A 21,116-nucleotide genomic window follows, 5' to 3' on the forward strand; every position below is an offset into this window, starting at 1 on the left:
TGTTTATCTTATTCGCTGCGAATTCATTGCCTCCGAAAATTAATCCAAATAATCTCATTTATTATCATGATTATGCTAATAATGATCGTAAATCACTGATAAACCAACCAACCAATTATCATTCAGATTATACGCAATAAAATTCATGATGAAACCACTTATCTAAATGGTGCAATTATTGTTCATATAGGGTGTCTTAAAAGAAATATACAAAGTGTAGCCTTATACATTGAAACCTGTTTTGTATTTGTTCATAGATTACTACTGTCCAAGATTGGCCATATCAGTCCAAGAGAGCGCCAAATATGGATCAGGAGTATTACATAATAATACCCTGCTATGATAATAGCTGCACTAGGTTAATCGTATAATCTCCTTATGTGGTTAGCATGGCTGGGTCAGGAAATCCACAAGGTCAGCCAATGTATGTACATGTATTCGGTACATGTGCCATATCTTTTACAATGGGTGATAAATTTCTGGTTTGTTTTATTTCAAAACGCAACAGTCGATATTCTAAAGCTTGGTCCAAATCCAAGAGAAGAACCAACTCTAGTAATTTATGTGGTTTCAAATTATATCGGCTGTTGCCTTTTTGATAGAAATGGTGTTTGTTGATGTGCACAGTTTCCCATTAGATCATAACATGCTGTTGTACATCAAAGGTCAAAGGTCTTTTAATCCATATTTGGCGTTGTTCTGGGACTGCATATCGACGAGCTTTTCATTTATGGTAGACTATGTTATATTTACGAAGGTCATTCTGCCTCATACAGTTCTGGTGCACACCTAATGAGGCGAGGCGGCGCGGAACAAGCCTGAAGAATGTAAAGCTCCATCAGACACAATTAGACGTAGTAGGATGGTCTCATCGCAGATAAATTCAAGTCAATAGTATAGCTACGACCCTGTCTGGTATAGCTTATTGCACAAAACAAAAATATTGAACAATTAAATATTGTACACTGAAATAAATCAGTTTTATAGCTTTTTGACTATTGGTGGTAACAAATAAAGGAATATGGTATTTAGAGAAAAACACGTTTTGGTGAAAGCACAGTTCTGCACGCTGTATCTCCTGTCATCAAAATATAGTGAAATGAATAACAATCTTTTGCATTTAGGCCTTGCTTGGATTTTGTTGACTTGAAATCACTGCTGTTTATTTTTAAATTTCTGACTGAACTCTTGAAATAAAACTGAACAAGTTTTATTCTTTGTTTATCAGAATAAAATACTTCCTCTGACATGCTATTGCTTGGCCTACTCAAGTGCCCCGCCAAATACACGGTGGCTGTGACGGTGATATAATGAACCACATGTTGCATTATGTTACGTAAAGAGCGTGGTCAGGAATGCCTGGAATGCGGGCTAAGTACGTAGGTTGTGAACTTGACATTCACAGGGATACTAGTAGAGGGTACATAGATTATGTCATGAAAAGAATATTTATATTTGTTAACATTAATTAGAGTATTTCCAGAAATCTACATGTAACCTTTTTTGGGACACCCTGTATTATCTGTAGGCGTCAAAAATATACCCTCGTTTAAAGGCATGCGTGTAGATGGACTTCAACGATATTTAGGCCTATATATTTACATAATTTACATATACTTTAGTTTACATCTTAAAGCGACATTTCGTGATCCACCACCTCATCCCACACTTTTCTCCAAGAATGTTTAGATTATTTGTACTACTGGAAACATCTGGCTACATAATATTTATGTTCAAATCACTTTGTGCAATTCGTATGTGCCAGTAAATTAGGAGTATCACTTGATTCGATGGTGAAACAAGTCTACGCAATCAATCGGTAATCGGTAGTTTTAAAAAATGTAAAGAACTTAATGTTAAAAGAACGTAATTCATAACGAAATTTGAACAAATTTTTTGTAATTTGCAAAATAGGTTTCTTAAGATTTTATCACATGATTTTCTTCAACTTTAATAGACCAAATTAATTTGAAGGAGGCCTAGGCCTACAAACAGATAAAATATAACTAAGTAGGCTAAACGAAATATTTAAGCTTAGCAAATAATAATGAATTTTATTTTATAGACAAGACAGCACTGGAACATATATCAGACGATTCAGAATATGACAAATATCAATGACACAAAAATGAAAAAACAAAACAAAGAATTACATTAAAATGAAAAACTTACATTCAATGAAAGATTGATTAATTTTGAGTTTCTGTGATGAACGCTATTTTTTTTTTGGGGGGGGGCGAATTTGAAATACTCGATCACCCGAAAGTGTCAGTGAAAACAACTTGAAAACCCTTGACTTTCTTGCTACATTGATGCCATTTCATAAATCATTATTTATTTCTAATTCTCGACTTACGTCCAAATTCATTCGCTCGGTAATTTTTTTTTGTTTTTTCTGTATAAATGCGCTTTTATAAATGCGCACGTGACCACCTCCGCGCTGCCATAACAGCTCATAGACAGTAAGTATCGAGGTGACCTTCTATACATAGCGAGTGGTCTTTCTATACATTTGAATACAAAGGCGGAACAACGTGAGACTGCTGTGCAGCAAAATTGTCTATTTTGTTCAACTTTGTTATTATATTGTAAACGTTTCCGTCGTTGAATATTTTTTCCGTCGTCAAATACTTTCAAAATGTTGTTTTTGATAACATATTACAAATTCGGAATTGCAAAATGTGTAATAATTTTGCAATTCAATTAATACTTAAATTTGATGATATTTATCTAGAGAGTTCCTATCCCTTTCTGTATATAGTAGTCAATGCATGAGGATTTGGTCACATTTGCTGGTCTTGGTATGTCGTGCCCATGGGTCACGTACGCATTTATAGATGTAACCGAAGTACATTTCAAACGCATTAATTGTTACAATGCTTTAGTACGCGGGCATGGTGTAATCGATATTACTTAGCGGTCATTTCGGGCTATGTCATGATCACGCCTTTAATTTGCAACTTTTAAATATGCTCAAAATTTTATATACTTGCATCAATCTTTGTCAATTTAATTTACAATAATACTCTGGTATTTTAAGTAACATGAGTTATGTGTTTTGTTTTAAAAAGGAACAACAAAACAACAACACCAACAACAACAAACTTAAGAAGTTCTTGCAACGTCCCCTCGGTGTACAAGTTACAAACAAAAGCATATAAAACAATGTTTGTGTCATTTTAGACAGCCGTTATCCATCCAATATGTGTCACTGAAAGTGAAAAGAGTATCATCAAGAATGTTGTATAGCTTTTATGCTAATAATGTTATAGTTGATGGCCTATTGATATAGCCAAATAAATTACATGGAGATTCTTAGAATATTGTGGTTGCACAACTATGGTCTTAGAAGCTGTTATTCATACACGCAAACATGGTATTTTATATGGTAGTATTCAGCTTACCTACAAATGCACTATTCGAGTTCATGACAGACGTTAGTACTTGTACTTCTCGACTTGCCTTGAGAATATGATTACAATACCTTTTACCCACCGCTGAATCTACTTAATGTTTTCTCATAGTAACTAATGGAAGTGGATTTATCAGCTAATGATAAAAAACATCAGGTTTATCCTCGCCAGCTTATTAACTAAAATAATTACACTAAAACTAAGCTGACTCAAGTGTCTTTCTACAAAAGCTTACATGCAGTAACAAATCCTGATAACCAATACATCTAAAGCATTTTTCAACAGAGGTTTTCAGATATGGGGGTTCCTTTCCCTTTTAAGGGTATTCTTTTTTAAATTTCAGCAATAAGCATATGAATGAAAAATATTGACACCAACGACAACTTAATTCAAGGGTAGCATTGGACATAATTATACATTTAGTACACTTTGACTGCTAACTGAGCATTCAACAAATACAATGAAAATAACCTGTAAAACTATGCACCACAGCGCGCCATTTTACTGTAATTTTTTGACAATTCCCCCACATTTCAGGGGGGTACATCCTCCTCAGACACCCCCTACGACGCGCCAAAGTAGCCCCACCACCACTAAAATAACACACCAGCCGCTGATCCTGAAATTTATATAGTTTTTCTTGAAGGTGAGTTGGTCCGATGATGTTTCTACCTGACATTGAGGCCCACCACCAAAGACATTCTTGGTACTTAGCTGGTACTGTGCAGTACCATACAGGGCCAGGGAGTATCAGTATCAATAACTTAATTCAAGGGCAGCATTGGACATATACATTTAGTACACTTTGACTGCTAACTGAGCATTCAACAAATACAATGTAATTTTTTGACAATTCCCCCACATTTCAGGGGGGTACATCCTCCTCAGACATCCCCTACGACGCGCCAAATTAGCCCCACCACCACTAGAATAACACACCAGCCGCTGATCCTGAAATTTATATAGTTTTTCTTGAAGGTGAGTTGGTCCGATGATGTTTCTACCTCACATTGAGGCCCACCACCAAAAACATTCTTGGTACTTAGCTGGTACTGTGCAGTACCATACAGGGCCAGGGAGTATCAGTATCAATAACTTAATTCAAGGGCAGCATTGGACATTATACATTTAGTACACTTTGACTGCTAACTGAGCATTCAACAAATACAATGAAAATAACCTGTAAAACTATGCACCACAGCGCACCATTTTACTGTAAGTTTTTGACAATTCCCCCACATTTCAGGGGGGTACATCCTCCTCAGACACCCCCTACGACGCGCCAAATTAGCCCCACCACCACTAAAATAACACACCAGCCGCTGATCCTGAAATTTATATAGTTTTTCTTGAAGGTGAGTTGGTCCGATGATGTTTCTACCTCACATTGAGGCCCACCACCAAAAACATTCTTGGTACTTAGCTGGTACTGTGTAGTACCATACAGGGCCAGGGAGTATCAGTGTAGTACCGGTGCAGTAGTAACATTGGTACTGTGTAGGTGCTACATGTGTGTACCAGTCAGGTAATAGCGACGGTGTACCTGTTCAGGCGAATACAATAGGAATCTTGTTGTGTTTATATAATAGCTCTTTGAAATCTGCATTAATATGCTTTATCCAATCGTCATAAACTGTTCTTAATTACACTTCCGATTGTGTAATGAGCAGATGAGGACACATCTGCAAAATCCATTATCTTTGGCTGATAAATCCACTCATTAATGGCATCCATTAGTCGCTTAAGGTTTTTAGATAATTATTCTTAAGGCATTAGTGTAAAATGTCCATTACATATGTAGGTAGGCAAAATAACAAAAATCCTGTGGATACATTATGTGCGTGCTGAAAGACCGTAATTGTACAAACGCCCTACGCGAAGTTTTTATCATTCATGTAATGTGTCTATCAAAATTAGTTGGACAATATTATCAATATCATGAGCACAGTTATAGCTACATTACATTCGTGATGTTAATACTTACTCTTAGTGACTCGACAAACGTCATGTACTGATAACCTTTGAACATGAACAGATTATATAGGTAAACTGTTAGTTACTGACCACTGACTGCACAGCAGTGTTGAGCAGAATAGGGATTGTATAACCCAAAATGCTACCAATATTGTATTATATACTAGTGCTGGTTAGTCTTGCACCGAGTGGACGTAAGTAAACTTTTCAGTTGGTTTCATGCATAAGCAGTATTATTAAGCAAGATTGGGGTCAAATCAAATCAAATCAAATTTATTTCCATGTCATATTACAAACATAAACATTATACATGTAAGTCAGTACATTGGTTAAATTATATTATATTATTGAAGAATGAGACAAAAATAGTACAAGTTATTTTTTATCATGACATGGAGGAGCCGTTCGAAAGGCCAAAAGGCCAGCAGTGAACGACCCCCTTACTTACGCTACGTTACGTTACGTTACATTACCTTACATTACATTATAAATTAATTCTGCAACAAACACGAGAAAAAAGATAATACCTTAAGCCTAATAAAGAGTGATATCACTGATTATAATCAACCAATCAACTGAAAATGCAATATTATAAACATGAAAATAAAAAGCATGGACCCGCGAAAAATACTAAGTACTTTCCCTGACTATTAACGCGGCTGTGTACTCTAGCCATTGTTTCTTTCTCAAAATTGAGTTTTTATGATATGTTTGTACCTTGTTATGTTTTTTATAAATACAAGGAATGAAAATCCAGATTTGTAAACTCCAACTGCAATATTTTAACGATTTTATTTCACTATTCCACTCGTGTTTGAAATTGAAAAGGAAAGAAAATCTTTGTTGTACCAGCAAGGTACACGCGCGCAACAACTCATCGCGTTGCGTATCGCGCAATTTGTTAACGCACAAATACGCGACGCATACGCGACGCTTATCTGCATGCGCGGCGCATCTTATGGAAACACCACGGAAGCACTGATTTCACAAAAACCTAGTGGTCAAATGGCTCCGTTTTAGCTGATAAAATGTGGGTTTTTTCAAGTTCTTTCCCCCGATTTAAATATCAAGTTATTAATGAATTTAGCTCAAACTTCTCAAGGGGCTGTGGATTTACCCGATGTTCACGTAATATAAGTTACAAAAACGAAAACTGTCGCATTCTCCTGTGAGATTCGATGAAAGTGCAAAATGTGACCACTTTAAACTTCAACGGCCATTAAATCTAGTAAGACATGATAATAGCATTTCTAAAGTGTGATTTGAACATATTAAGAGATTTAAGAGTTTTGGCATCAGAAGAAAGTTTATTCCAATGAATAGGGCCAGTGGTTCTGACACCTTTGGATGAAAAAGTGGTTTTATTTCTAACCAGTTAGTAATTATTGATATATCTAGTGCTGTAATTATGAATGTTTTGCATTAGATTGAAATAGCTACTGAATATAGATGGAAGCATTCCCATGGAATACTTACACATAAATACATATAGATAAAATTTGTACATGTCCTGTATTTTAAAGAGCTTGAGATCTGTAAAAAGAGGACTGGAATGAGATCTGTAGTGAGACAATGTTATATTTCTTACTGCTCTTTTTTGAAGTTTAAATACTTTGTCTAGATAAATATTATGAGAGTTACCCCAAGCCAAAATACCGTAAGAAATATAGGGTTGTATTAAAGAGTTATAAATACATAAAAGATTACTTTTGGACACAAAATATTTAAGCTTATTTAGAACACCGATGGTACAGGAAATGGTATTCGAAATAGCTTCAACATGGTGTTTAAAAGATAGGTTTTCGTCAATAATTATCCCTAGAAATTTAGTCTTGTTTACTCTAGACAAACAAATTCCGTTTAGAATCACGTTAATATTGGTTTTGAATTTAAAGGTCTTCTGTGGAGTGCCCATGATCATGTAATTTGTTTTAACCGCGTTTACGGAGAGCTTGTTGGCTTTAAACCAATTTGTAACTTTCATTAATTCATTGTTTACAATTTGAATTTTGCTAGCCAGGTCCTCATGTGCGAATAAAAGTGTTGTATCGTCCGCAAACAAGACAAAATTTAAGATAGAAGAAGTGTTGATGATATCGTTAACATATAGTAAGAAAAGGAGTGGCCCTAATATTGAGCCTTGAGGTACTCCGCAAGATATGCTCTTAACACTTGATTTACAACAATTATAATACACATATTGAGCTCTGTCACTTAAATAGCTTTTGAACCAATCAAAATGACTGCAAGAACTGACATTAATCACTGTAAACTTTGAGCAAAAATATAGCTTATTTAGCCAATGTCATAAAATAAATTTTTTTCTGACCATAATGAACTAACACGTCCGGTATTTGGCACTTAAAGCCATATTATAACATTTTCATACAAAATAGATTAGTATTTCTTTGCCATAAACTGAACAACTAAGGCAAAACAAAGAAAATTGGAAGTTACTACCAGCGCCGATGTCGCCAATACGTATCACTCCTTCGGTCGTATGGTACGATCCTTTGTTGTGTAGATCACCGTCCCGCACGCCATGTACGTACTGTGTTATGAGCATCGCGTATGCGTTCGACTAATATTACCATCGTAATAATAAAACGACAGTTCCTGCGTTTTATTCAAAATCTCGGATTTTGACAAAATTACGGCACCTAGGGTATTGATATTTGCAGGGTATGTTGGTTTAATGAAGTACATGTACAATATAATCGTGTAAAAACACAATTTTGAAAAATATTGAGGGCGTCCTCCTTTAATAGCAAATGTTATAATATGGCTTTAACAATATGACAATAATGGACTAATTGGAAGATAACAAGATATTATTTCTGTCATTATTTCTACAGGATTAAACCCCTTGAGTTTTGGCACACATCATCGTGCGCTTAATTGGAACCCAAAAAGTGCTTTCATGCATGAGTGAGCTCATATTGAATGATGGAAGGCCCATTTCAAAAGTTGCAAATAGTGGAATACAGATTTACAACTACTGTGTACAATTTTAAAATTGTACACAATTCTTATGAATAATGAATCCTTCATATTTTGGTTGTTTATTATGTCAATGCAACTATTGGGCTGATCTGTGTCTGTCATTTCCCAGCTCCGATTTGGCTGCCCATGCTTCTTGCCTTGTGTATTCTCTTTCTACTGGACACAGATCATCTCCATGTATTTTATTTTTAAATAACTTCCATGATGTGTGATTTGATTGTATGAGCAGGGGGCTGGTGGTTATTATCTTTGTACCAGAGATGTAAGTTTTCGGGAAGTCTCCTGGCTTTGTTTTGGCTAGGTTCTTTATCGGGCATTTTCATGCTTTTCACAGGAGATTTTTCGTGGCTTATATCTTTGTAGTGTGCCTTTTCCCCCCACCAGTCCCAAGTACATGGAATTAAAAAAAAAGATCTACAATCTGCTTCAGGTGACCGCAGATATACTATATGGGGTTCCGATCTGGGGAGTTCGCTGGCCAATGTATGCGCCTTCATGTTGATCCTCAAGATCACTGATCAAGATAACATTATCTTCATACGCACAAATGTGATGCGATCAAGCAAAATCAGTCGGAACTCGGAAATATTGATTTTGAGATATAGCCAAACAAAGGAAGTATTTCCTTTTGTTTCCTCTTGTTTTGGAAACTCTTTAATTGCTCATATCTTTGGAACTGGTTGTTTAATTTCAATGGGGTTTTCTGCAATATCCAGCTTTGTAAATCTTTTATACTATCCTTAGAAACTGAAAATTTATTATTGCCGAGTTCCGACTGATTTTGCTTGATCGCATCACAAATAGAGCATCAGGCATTGAAAGTCATACTCTTTGATCATCTTCCATCAAAAGACACCGTTTTTTAAACTTTTGGAATGGTCGTAATTATTCAATGTAAGCTCATGCACTCATGCTTGAAAATACCTAATGTGTTTTGAAGATATAAACCCAAAATAATAGATACGGGAACTTAATTTTGGTTTTAAATTTATAGAGCTATGAACTATCGCTTCATTTATTTTCAGTTGGTCAACAAGATATAAATATTACTAGCGACAACGAAGATCTTTCCCGGATAGAGAACCAACTACTGACTAAACTACTAGACTCTCAATATGACAGGAGACAACGACCAAGTCGAACACCAAACCAAGCTGTCCAAGTTAATTTGTCATTGAATGTATGGGCCGTTATTGACCTGGTACGAAATGCCGCAGCATTAATTTGTTTGGATATTTTTAAATAGGAGAACAGACATAGGCAGCGGAAGCAGGGGCGCCCCCCTAAAAATCCTAATACAGGGTGAGTCAAAAAAAGTGCAATAGAGAAAAGAATCCATTTTTATTAAAGAACCGAGTTGAACCTTTTAGGTTTGAAAACATTTTATATATGATATATTCATCAGCAACCTTGTGTGAAGAAATAAAGGAATTCGCATTTACCGTTTTGTTTTTATGACACATTTTATAGCGATACCCAATTTTAATGTTTGTCCAAGAGACATCTAAAATTTGAATGTCAGCGCACTCTGTGTAAGGTAGATTTTGAACAACTGACATTTTCTTAACCCCATTGGCATTGACATTAAACGGAGCACCCAAAGTGTTCTTGTCCTTGGTCTTTTTTAAGGAAAAGAAACATTATTTGTTGTTATTTTCATTTTACCTTTACTTTAAAGATGTTTATTCTCAATCAAAAACATACACATTTGTAGGCGGGTTTTTTCAAATGTCAAAATAAAATGCGCGCAAATTGAAGTGGAGTGAATTACAAAATATCCAGTAAGTTGGACATATTGGGATTAAAAAACTGAAGTTGGAGTCGAGTGAGGTATCAAGGACTTAAAGTAATGTTAGAAAGTTTGTTGCGTTATTTTAATTTAATTTTTTCTGTTCAAACAAACCTTTTTTAAGTTGATGTCAGTTTCAGAGCTAATGCCTTTACCGCGCATTGTGTGCTCTCATTCAAAATACATGGTATCTCGTGGACAAATAACGAAATTGGGTATCGCAGCAAATTAAACGGTAGTCGCGATTCACTTCATATTTTCACAGAAGCTGACGTTTAAGTGTGGCATTTATAAAATATTTCAATAATGGGAAAGTTTGACTTGGTTCTTGCATAAATATCGATTCTTTGCTCTATTGCACTTTTTTGACTCACCCTGTAGTAGAAAAATAAGCAATAATTGATCCGTGCATCTTCCGCTGAAGCCCGAAAAAGTAGGGGCATACCTGTTATATTGATTGGTAAGGCGCGATATTCAAATGCAAATAAAGTTCTGTGGCAGGTGTGGTTTCGATCAATAATTCCTACATGTTAAAGGGCTCTTTTCAATATGAATTTTACCTCATTGCACTACAATACAATACAATACAACGGGCCAAATGACAACATGGCACCACAATTTACCGCACGGGAGCGCACGTTTCTGTCGACGAAGTATCATGAAACTAAGAGTCCCACTGAAGTTCAGCGTCTTTTTCGTCTCCAGTTTCCTACAGGTAACCGGGTTTCATGTAAGGTAGCAGTATATAAAAATGTGAACAAGCTCAATGTGCATGGGACACTAAGGAACAGACAGCCAGAAGCTTCAGGCAGACCACGAACTGCTAGATCACAAGTGACCATTGGTAGAGTTAGACATGCGTTACAGCAAGACCAAAGATCAGCTCAATCCTTTACCCAACATTCCCCAATCAAGCTTCTGCTGGATCGTTCGTAAAGACTTGAATTGGTATCCCTACAAACTATAGTACCGTAATGGACTTTGTTGAATATTAATTAAAAGCAAAGGTTGTCTTTTCAACAATAAATCCTGTTAGCACTTTGTTGATTCGTCGAGATTGAAATGGATGAAAATCAGCCGTGTGATACTCCTCTGTGGTGAAACTACAAAAATGGGTGATTGTATTCAAATGAGTATAACTTTAGTTTGCTGTGAGCAATTTCAACAATTCTTTTTTTTTAAACGTATAGAATTTGCTCTTTCCAGTGGTATTTTTATTTTTAGCAGATTCTTTGCAGATCCCCGGGGGGCACTCGAATTTTTTTTGGTAGGGTGTGCCACCGCCAGTTTCGAACTTGAGGTCTAAGGAACTGATCGGCCAGCCAAAAAGGAGGGTCTAGGGAACTGATTGGCCGGTCAAAACGGGGGTCTTGGGAACTGATTGACTGGCCAAAAGGGGGGTCTTGGGAACTGATCGGCCGCCAAAATCTGAAAATAGTAGGGCTTGAAATAGTAGGACAGAAAACACGTCTCTCAAGATGCCGATGAGAGCGGAAATCGATGATCTGAGGGTCTATGGAACGGCTAGAAAAATTTTGGGGCTTCAGAGCGGGCAAACAATGAATTCAGAGGGTCTAAGGAACGGCCAGTGGCTCTGAAAAAGGGGGTCGTCGCCGCGGCACATACCCGTATAGCTGGGAAATGTGAGTGCCCCCCCCGGTGCAGATCTCGAGTTGCAGCCCCTCAAACATGAGTTTACTTCTTTTTGACCCAGCCTGTACACTTATTTTGTTTAGATATTTCTAATGGAGCATAGTCAAAGACTTATTGGATCATAAGATCCGAGATCATCGATACTTTCAAAACATGCACAAGTAATTGGCCTACCGTAAAACCTCGATAGTTAGCATATGTGCTTACTATCGAGCTCTTTTAAAACATGCAAACATATCCAAAAGTGTAAAGGGGTTTGAGCAAATCAACGATACACATATTTATATACGAACAAGTAAACCTGAAAATGTGTGTCTCAACCCCATTAGCTCAGTTGGTAAAGTACCGGACTTTGGTATAATTTCATGTTTTCAAAAGCGCTCGATAGTATAGTAAGCACATTATTCGTCAATAACAAAGCTAACGAAATATATTTGTCACTTTCTAGGAAGAAAAGGGTCAAGTGTTGACGACGGCTTCAATTTTATCAATGGTAATGTATTATGCTATGTTAATAAAAAATGTATTTCTATGGGAAAAAATAAGGTAAACACTATCAGCGTTTTTCTATTGGAGTAAAAAGCCGGCTTTTATCCGGTTTGGGGATTAAAAATTACTAATAGAAAATGCCGTCCTCCGCATGGATGCAAGCTGACCTGAAGGGAATAGCCTGAAAAGTGTGTGAATCTGGCCTTATCTGGGCCAAAAGCCTCCAAAACGGGCTGAAAATAAAGAAAAGTGCGGGAATTTGGACTTCATGAAAGCAGAAATTCCTGCAAAAGCAGGAAAACTTGCATCCCTGCTCCGGTATTTGGCCGCGAATGCCGGCTAAATTTTCTCCGCTATTTCGCCGGCATTTATCTTACTATAAATAGGGGAATGTTGTATGTGTGGGGGGGTGTGTGTGTGTGGCATATGTAAACGGCTCCGTCAGTTTCGATCCAAATGTCGCCAAATTCATACGGGAGATCGAGGAATATACGGGAAATGGACTGGACTTTATTTGGTTGAAATCGGTCTGCAAAAACAGTGAAAATATGGGTAAAAACGGGGTTTTTGTTATGAAAAACTGCAGCTGGCAGGTAGCGCGTCAGCGCCGCGTGCGTAATGCGAACTACGCCAATGCGCGCGTAAACGGCGCAGAGCCACGCGACTTGCGAGCCAGAAAGCAGTGGACATGATAATACAGAAAGAAGGAAAGAAAAAAAAAATTAAGGACAAAAAGGTACATGGACGGGTCACGGGATTATGATAACGGATGAACACTCTCGCATACACGTTATGAGAGGACGTAATAAATACGGAAAAAGATGTGTGTTGTAAAAACAAAATGAAGCGGTACTATGAAGAAAAATGACAAAAGAGGTACGAGTAATAGGCCAACGGGTTAAAGTAACTAAATGAAAGGGAACGAAACAAAGAAGGAAAGAAACTAATGATAAATGTATGGAGTCAACTGATAAGAAAATCAATGTTGATAGTAAGTTTACATTCAGTGAAATAAGTGTTTATCAAGTTATTAATGAATTAAATGATATTTCACAGAATAAGGCTAGTGGTATAGATGCTATATGTACCAAGTTATTGAAGTATGCCACGAATGAAATTGCTCCTGTGTTGTGTAATATTTTAAACTTATGTATTAAACAAGGTAAAGTTCCTCAAGGTTTCCCCAATTTTCAAGAGTGGTGATAAAGATGATTTTTCAAATTATAGGCCCATCTCCATTCTTCCGGTTTGTTCAAAGATTTTGGAAAAGCTCGTTCATAAGCAACTGTATAAATATGTTACTGATCATAATATTTTGTATACTGCTCAATCTGGTTTCAGAAAACACCACTCTACATGCGCAGCTCTTATTAAAACAATTGATAAATGGAACATGGAAATAGATAATGGAAATTATGTTGGTGCTGTTTTTGTTGATCTCAGTAAAGCATTTGACATGGTTAATCATGAATTTCTTGTGCACAAATTACAGTCACTTGGTATTTCAGGAGTTGAAGGTAGCTGGTTCAAATCTTATCTTGAAAATCGAACACAGCATGTATTGGTTAATGGCAAAATTTCAAATCCAAATTTAATTAGATCCGGAGTTCCACAAGGATCTATTCTTGATCCTTACTTTTCTGATTTTTATAAATGACATGCCAAATTATTTAAATAACTCAATTATTGACATGTATGCTGATGATACCTTAATCTACGTTTGTCATAAAGATGTCACTACTATTGAAAATCTCCTAAACGATGACCTTATGTCATTAAATAATTGGCTTGATGATAACCATATGAAAGCAAATGTAAACAAAACAAAGGTAATGTTGCTGGGTACGCCATTTAAAACGAGACAAATTAGTAATTTTAATGTAACTATGAATGATATTGTGCTTGAAAATGTAAATTCGTTTAAGTATCTTGGTGTTTCTATTGATTCAAACTTAAAATGGAATGATCATGTTAACAACGTTTGCCGAAAGGTAATAAGGTATGTAATGGTATTGGTATCATGAGGAGAATTAAGCCATTTGTACCCAAGAGTTCCCTTATCACGATTTATAACACATTGGTACTTCCTCACTTTGATTATGGAATGGTTGTCTGGAGTAGTTGTACGGAAACTAATATAAATAGGCTTCAAAAACTCTAGAATACTGCCATGAGAATTATTTTATGTATGCCATTCCGTACACACATCAAAGATATGTTAATGACTTTAGGCTTCTATCATGGATATTCGTAGTCGAATTTTATATATAATAATAATGGGTGTATGATGTACAAAGTTTTGAATAATATGGCACCTGTTTACCTTAATGATTTATTTCATGAAGTTAGTTCTATCCATGCTGTACATACACGAACAAGCAAAGCTGGAAATCTTTACAAGCCTAGTTTTAATACTTATTATGGTAAAAGTACGTTTCAATATCAAGGATGTATCACATGGAATCTTATTTCAAAGGATATCCGAGATGCAAAATCATTCTCGTCTTTTAAAACAGCTTTTAAAAAAGATCTGAAATTATGTTAATGAATCTTGCCATTTACGAGTCATCATCTTGCTCTGCATTCTTAAATTATGTTTACAATTGCAATAGGTGTTTTTAACATATTAATGTATATTTCTTATATATTTTCTAATGGGTTTTTTTTTTATCAATTATCCTATTTATGTATATATATATATCTTTTATGTCTTTTACATCAGCATGTCTCTTAATATTATGGTTTTTATGGTTCGATTATATGTTTATGTCAATATTTATATTCTTATGCAATTCTTATGAAGTTTCTAATGTTTTTTTATCAAATATTCAATAATGTATATACATATCTTTTATGTCTTTTACGTCAACGTGTCTCTTAATCATGGTTTTATGGATGGATTATATGTTTATGTAAATATTTATTTTCTTTTAACATGTAAAACTGTGTTTTATACGTTAGCAGGGCCCTGCTGAAAATCAATTTTTATTGAGCAGGTTACCCTGTTGAAATATTGTGATATAAATAATAAATAAATAAATAAATAAATAAACTAATCAGGAAAATGTACCGGTAAGGAAAAAAAAGAAGCTAAAATAATGAGAACAGAATTAAATAAAAAAAGAAGGTAAAAGGGAAATGTAATAAAGAGACAGATTTATATAAATAAATAAAATACACCTTTCAATGATTCTACCTGTTCAGTATTTCTTCCTGTCACAGTGAACGCTCACATTTACCGTACTCATCTAGCGGGGACCCGCGCGAAGCGCGGGTATCCCGCTAGTCCTTTTAAAACTAGAATTATTTCCAGAGAGGAGAACCGGCTTTCGTCAATAGAAAACCACAGCCTTCGTATTCCAGTTCGCCACAGTGGAGTAAAATGATAAATGAATCAATCCTACGCGACGCGAACGCGTGCGAAAGCGCTGCGAGTAGTACATGGAGTGCACAATATACACAATCAATGCACTCACTGTACTTTTCTAACCGATTTTCTGATTGGCTGCTTTGATATAGGAGTGTATTACAGCAGTGGACGCGGTTCACCAAGTATTTCTAAAAGGCTACTAGAATAAGAAAAATTTTAATGCTATTTTCTTGCACATGCTGAGGAAGCCTTTTTAAAATAGCCGAGTGGGAGGGTTTTCAATGAAATATTTTTGTGTACAAACTGAAGCATCATATGTATACAAAAATATTTGAATATTAACTGTACATCATCATATGACGATTCGTGATACCCAATGGTGCTACAGTTCATGTGGTTTAGAAAGCAGAGAATTTTATTTCAATTTTATATACGCCAAAATATTTTCTGAATTTAGTGGAAATGAACACTGGATTGATGGTGAAAATTGTATGTAAATTTTACGTAGGTCCAACTAAAGATTACTGTTTCGTCTTTATGGGAACCTAATCTTTTAATATCAGAAAGAAACTTTGGGGACCTACGTGGACTTCTACTATAAATTGCAAAAATCCAGATCGTGTATACACTATCGTGTAAAAATGGTAGGCTCCATATCGCTGACCCACATGTATATAGGAGTATAGCACGTATGTCTTGCCCCTGTACATGGGCACGTACAGCTGCCCATTTATTGTCGGATTTCTGTATGTAGAACACGCAGTTATCAACAATTGAGCGCTATTAATACACAATAATGTTTTTAAACAAATAAAATTCCAAAATATGGTTCGTTTTCTGTCTTTGCTTGTCACGTGGTATGTTGAAGTTGCGATTATATGTTCAAATAAGTTTCAGGATGGATACCAACAAGACAGGTGGCCGAGCGGTCTGAGGCGCTAGGCTCATACAGTAACATATCCATGATAGCGGCGCGGGGCGGCGTGAGTTCGAGCCCCACCGTCTGCCAAACTCAATTTTACTTTTTTTTAATTTCATATTATTATTAGGGAAATGTGGCTTGGAGAATTTATGTATGGTGTAAAGAGGAGTGAGTGTATAAATGCTTGTCATCACTTCTTCTGGTTGAATAAATCCCGACCACAGAGGGTGTAGAATTGGGTTGGGTCCTCTTCAACACATATATAAGACGCATCAAGTAGTCCATTTGAATTCGAAGAAGAGGACCCAACGTCATGAATTATATAATATATACAGTGTATAATATAATTATATCATATCTATATATTTCTAAACGTAATTATATAATTATATCATATCTATACTTATGTATATGATCCTCTACTGATTGACAAATCTGCGCCCTCTGTGGTAGGAATTCGTCTAACAGGAAGAAGTGATCAATCCATATTCTGATGATCCTTTTCGACCATAAAAACTAGATATTATTTCAAAAATCTTCGTATTAATTTGTTCATGTTCTTTGTGTCAACATTTCCTCTCAGATGTGGACCGATTTTCGCTTGACATGGGACCCAGGAGAAAACGGTGGTATTGGTTTCTTTACAATTGATGCCGATGATATTTGGATACCACAAATATTTTTACGCAACTCGTAAGTAAACCAGTGGCGTACGTGGCAAAAAAGGTGAATTTTGCCGCCCCCTTCAACAGCCCGAAAAGATTGGCCAAATTTTTTCCGATTGTTTGAAAAACGGAAAAGCAAAGAAATAGAACAAAAAAGGGATAATACGCGCCAGCAACCTAAAAACAAAAAATGTGATTCCATTTGTTTATTTGTTTCCAATTTGTTAAACATTTTTGACAATTTTTTCCGCCCTTTTTTCTTTAACAATTATTCTTTTTGCCGCCCCTACTTCTTTGCCGCCCCTTCCTTTTTTGATTGTATTTTATTTCAATTTTTCAGACTCGACGCCGTTGCTTCGTACCCATTATCTGGTGGTAGCAAGAATATTATCCTCACATCGGATGGTTTATTATTCTACGAAACTCAAATGATCCTCAGGACTCTTTGTTTGGTAACCGAAACCATGGAGATGTTTCCTTTGATGAACAAACATGTATATTTCGGTTTACGACACAAAATATACCCAGCAACTTACTTATGCTTAAGGTAATAATAATTTCTATTTATCTGATAATTGACTATTATGTTTACTGTTTAATAATTCAATAGACATTGCTCTTTTTGACCTCCACTGAATGGGGGTTTTTTTCGGAAAATAAGGGAGTACACTGTAAATATTAATTCGTCAAAATGTGCTATAATTTGACAAATTAAAAATTGGTCATATAAAGAAATAGCTAGTTATTTAAAAACAATTATTTATAATGATGAAAGAACTTGAATGATTTCAATAGAGGTTATCCGTGTTCTATAAGCTGCATATCCTATCAGCGACTGCTATACCTTGTTTAGGACTTTCAAAAGAAGTACCTGCATGTGTAACCATGACTGTTTCAAAATAGCCCGCCAAAGTCATGCAGGTAACTCCGAGGTCGTGTATTGAATTCCTTTGAATAAGGAATACTACGGGAATCAGCGTCTTTTGTTAGAAGTCACACATGAGTGAAGTGGATAACCTCTATTTCGAATTAATATTTACAGAGTAGTTATCTTAGCACTTTACCATTCAGGCAAAACTTGTGTCCTTCAAGTTTGTTGTGGAATAAAATAATGCAGTACTTTGAATAGAGGTTGTGCATGACGTATCATACCGCAAATATGGCGGACTACTCAAATGCATTCAACAAAAGCATGATTGCAATCTACCGCGCATACTGCAGTTACTGTCCGTTTTCCTATACACAATACACAGTGCTCTCACCATTGACGCGTGACCCTACAAATGATGTATGTTGGGAGAATGGACACTTGCCTAGTTAACATCACTGTGTGAAAAATAACCAGCCAATATTTTATTTATTCTCCAAAACTTCTAGCAAATATATTTCTCTAACATGACCTAAAATTACAGCTAGGTTAGATGTTCAGAAATGGTCGTACTTTTGTAAAATATGAGTGAGGGCAAGGCATAGCTAGCCAACTCCCCGTGTTATTTGAATGGAGATTTGACCGAAAATATTGGTATCGGACCGCTCACTTCTGAAGGATGCCACAAAAAAACCGGTAAAAGCTACATTTAAATTATTCTAAATAGGTTCTAGAAAATAAAGTTTTGTAACATGTCCTAAATTTTTAGCTAATTTAGGTGTTTGGAGAGGGTCGTACTTTTGTGTTTTAGGAAGGACATGTAAACGACAGATAACACCAAAAATATGAAGAAATTATTTCTAAACCGTGTTAAGTCAAAAATCATTATGTTGCTCATTTTCAAGAATGCTGGTTTACAAAAGCACGACATTGTCTGATTTCGTGAACAAAGCCACACATAACATTGTTTCCTTTCGTTTCCTTTATAATCGGTTACCCAACTGAAGCTATGAATACCAGCTTTATTGCGATATCGCACATGAAAACAGTCACTTGTGCACAACCAGAGAAGATCCGATTTAATCAGTTGAGCTGTTTCAATGAGTGTTATCTTGGTTTAATAGCTTTTAATGGGGTTAAGTCCTGCAAAGGTCGAGATGAATTCTACTGTAGACATGACTGCATCATGGACAGTTCATCTCACACACATAACAAATGCACTACGATCAAATAGGTTCATGACAACATTTGATTGAATGGACTGCACTGCGCCATGATTACGGTGAAGGACGCCACTTCAAATCCTTTGTTTGGAGCCAATCGATACAAGCATGCAGGGCCTCAGTACAAATCTAACTGTGATGAAAAGAAGTAACGATAGTGATTTTTTTAAATGAATAATTAGAGGGATTACATGCACGAGAGCTCATTAGGAATAGCCCGTACGGTACAATATTTTTGAATTGTCAAATTGTAAAGCTTTTTATAGATAGACAAGTTCTATTATTTGGAAAACTCGCGTTCCAACCGGCAAGTTTGGCAACTAGCTTATTTCTGCAAAATCTGGTGAGCTGAACTCGAATCCGTTGTTTGCCAAGCAGTATTTTGAGAGCGTGACCCTCAAAAGGTCTCCAAAATATGCCAACAGGATCATATAAGGGGCAAAAATTATTTTTATTCCAATATGTCAAGTTATTCGTCTGGCCCTGCGGATCCCAGAAATGTAAAGTTTATTACGATATTAAAGTTTGTGCGCGTACGATCTTTACATTTTTGTTATCCTTAGGCCCAGAGCGTGTTGATGTACCATATATATTCCTATATTCCTTTCCAATACTTAGGGCACAAGACCCTCTTCGGTAGATAACCATAACTCGGCAACATGGCGAGTGGCTAACACATTGGATATCCAAGATTATGTTAGACCTGTTTCGGGAGCATTAAACATTTCCTTCGACTATTCGTACGTCGACTTTTCACTTAACCTGACCAGACGACCTGAGTACTATCTATATAACATCGGCGTACCATCAACAGCAGTAACGATACTATCTCTTTTTACCTTCTGGTTGCCGCTGGATTGTGGTGAAAAAATATCCTTTGTTGTGTCCTTGCTTCTGGGTCTGACTGTCTTTCAATTGGTCGTCACAAATGAGTTACCAGAAACATCTGGTGAAAATCGTCCACTGATGTCGGAGTATTTATCTGTAAATTTCATCATTGTTGGTTTGACCATGTTTTTCACCGTAATAACTCTCACCGTGTATTCTTGTCGATACAAGATCAAGAATTCTCGGGCTCGATGGCTGATGCTGGAAATGTTGCCGAGGTTATTGTTGATTAATACACGTGGTGTCCACGAGGAAACGGTTGCAAAGGAGTGCACGGAACAATGTGTAGTAAATTCAGAAGTAAAACCGATGGAGAGTCAAGTCAGTCATGAAACAGTGGAATTAGAAGAGTTAAGCAGCAAAGCAGGAGTATTGAGGGCGGAAAGTCATCGCGAATCTGGTGAGGTAAGCAACTTCTCCATGAGAACTACCTGCCGATTGGCCAAAAACAAGTTTTCATTATCAATTGGACAAATCAGCAACATTGTTAGAATAATTTCACCACACACAAAAAAAAATTGGGTGAATTATTTGCGAAGCTCCATTCTGATTGGTGATTAAAGTGAAAATATCATGTAATTGACCAATCAGAGGCAATGTTAGATCGACAGGTAGTGCTCAGGGGGTTAAGTCCCGGGGTTAAGTTATCTTAAGTAAGTTACATTGTTATTGCTATAACAACCCTAGCAGAAATTCTATACAGCAAGAAGTGTATCAAAAGTGTATCAAACTGTATTAAAACTGTATCAAACGGCAATTTGATACAGTTTTGATATACAAAGGGTGTATTAAAAATGTATCAACTGAAAATATAGGGTATCAAAACTGTATCAAATACCACCTAACTTTATCAAAAATG

The 21,116-nt window shown here is 36.1% G+C and overlaps 2 protein-coding genes across 2 annotated transcripts in view; both read left to right on the plus strand.

The window, feature by feature from the left end:
- Nucleotides 1-18,301, plus strand: part of LOC140160864 (xaa-Pro aminopeptidase 3-like) — a 122,977-nt gene extending 104,676 nt beyond the window's left edge. Inside the window, exon 5 of the transcript XR_011860023.1 lies at nt 18,076-18,301. The gene's annotated coding sequence lies outside the window, so the exon portion shown is untranslated. The remainder of the gene's footprint in view (nt 1-18,075) is intronic.
- Nucleotides 5,361-20,884, plus strand: LOC140160045 (acetylcholine receptor subunit alpha-type unc-38-like). Its single transcript, XM_072183315.1, is given in 7 exon segments — nt 5,361-5,581; nt 9,416-9,591; nt 12,281-12,325; nt 17,197-17,306; nt 17,619-17,755; nt 17,758-17,825; nt 19,988-20,884. Coding segments are annotated over 7 exon segments (1,422 nt in total). The 5' UTR covers nt 5,361-5,526; the 3' UTR covers nt 20,819-20,884.
- Nucleotides 20,885-21,116: the final 232 nt, after the last annotated feature.

The sequence above is a fragment of the Amphiura filiformis genome, chromosome 9, assembly GCF_039555335.1.
Source record: "Amphiura filiformis chromosome 9, Afil_fr2py, whole genome shotgun sequence".
NCBI lineage: Eukaryota > Metazoa > Echinodermata > Ophiuroidea > Amphilepidida > Amphiuridae > Amphiura > Amphiura filiformis.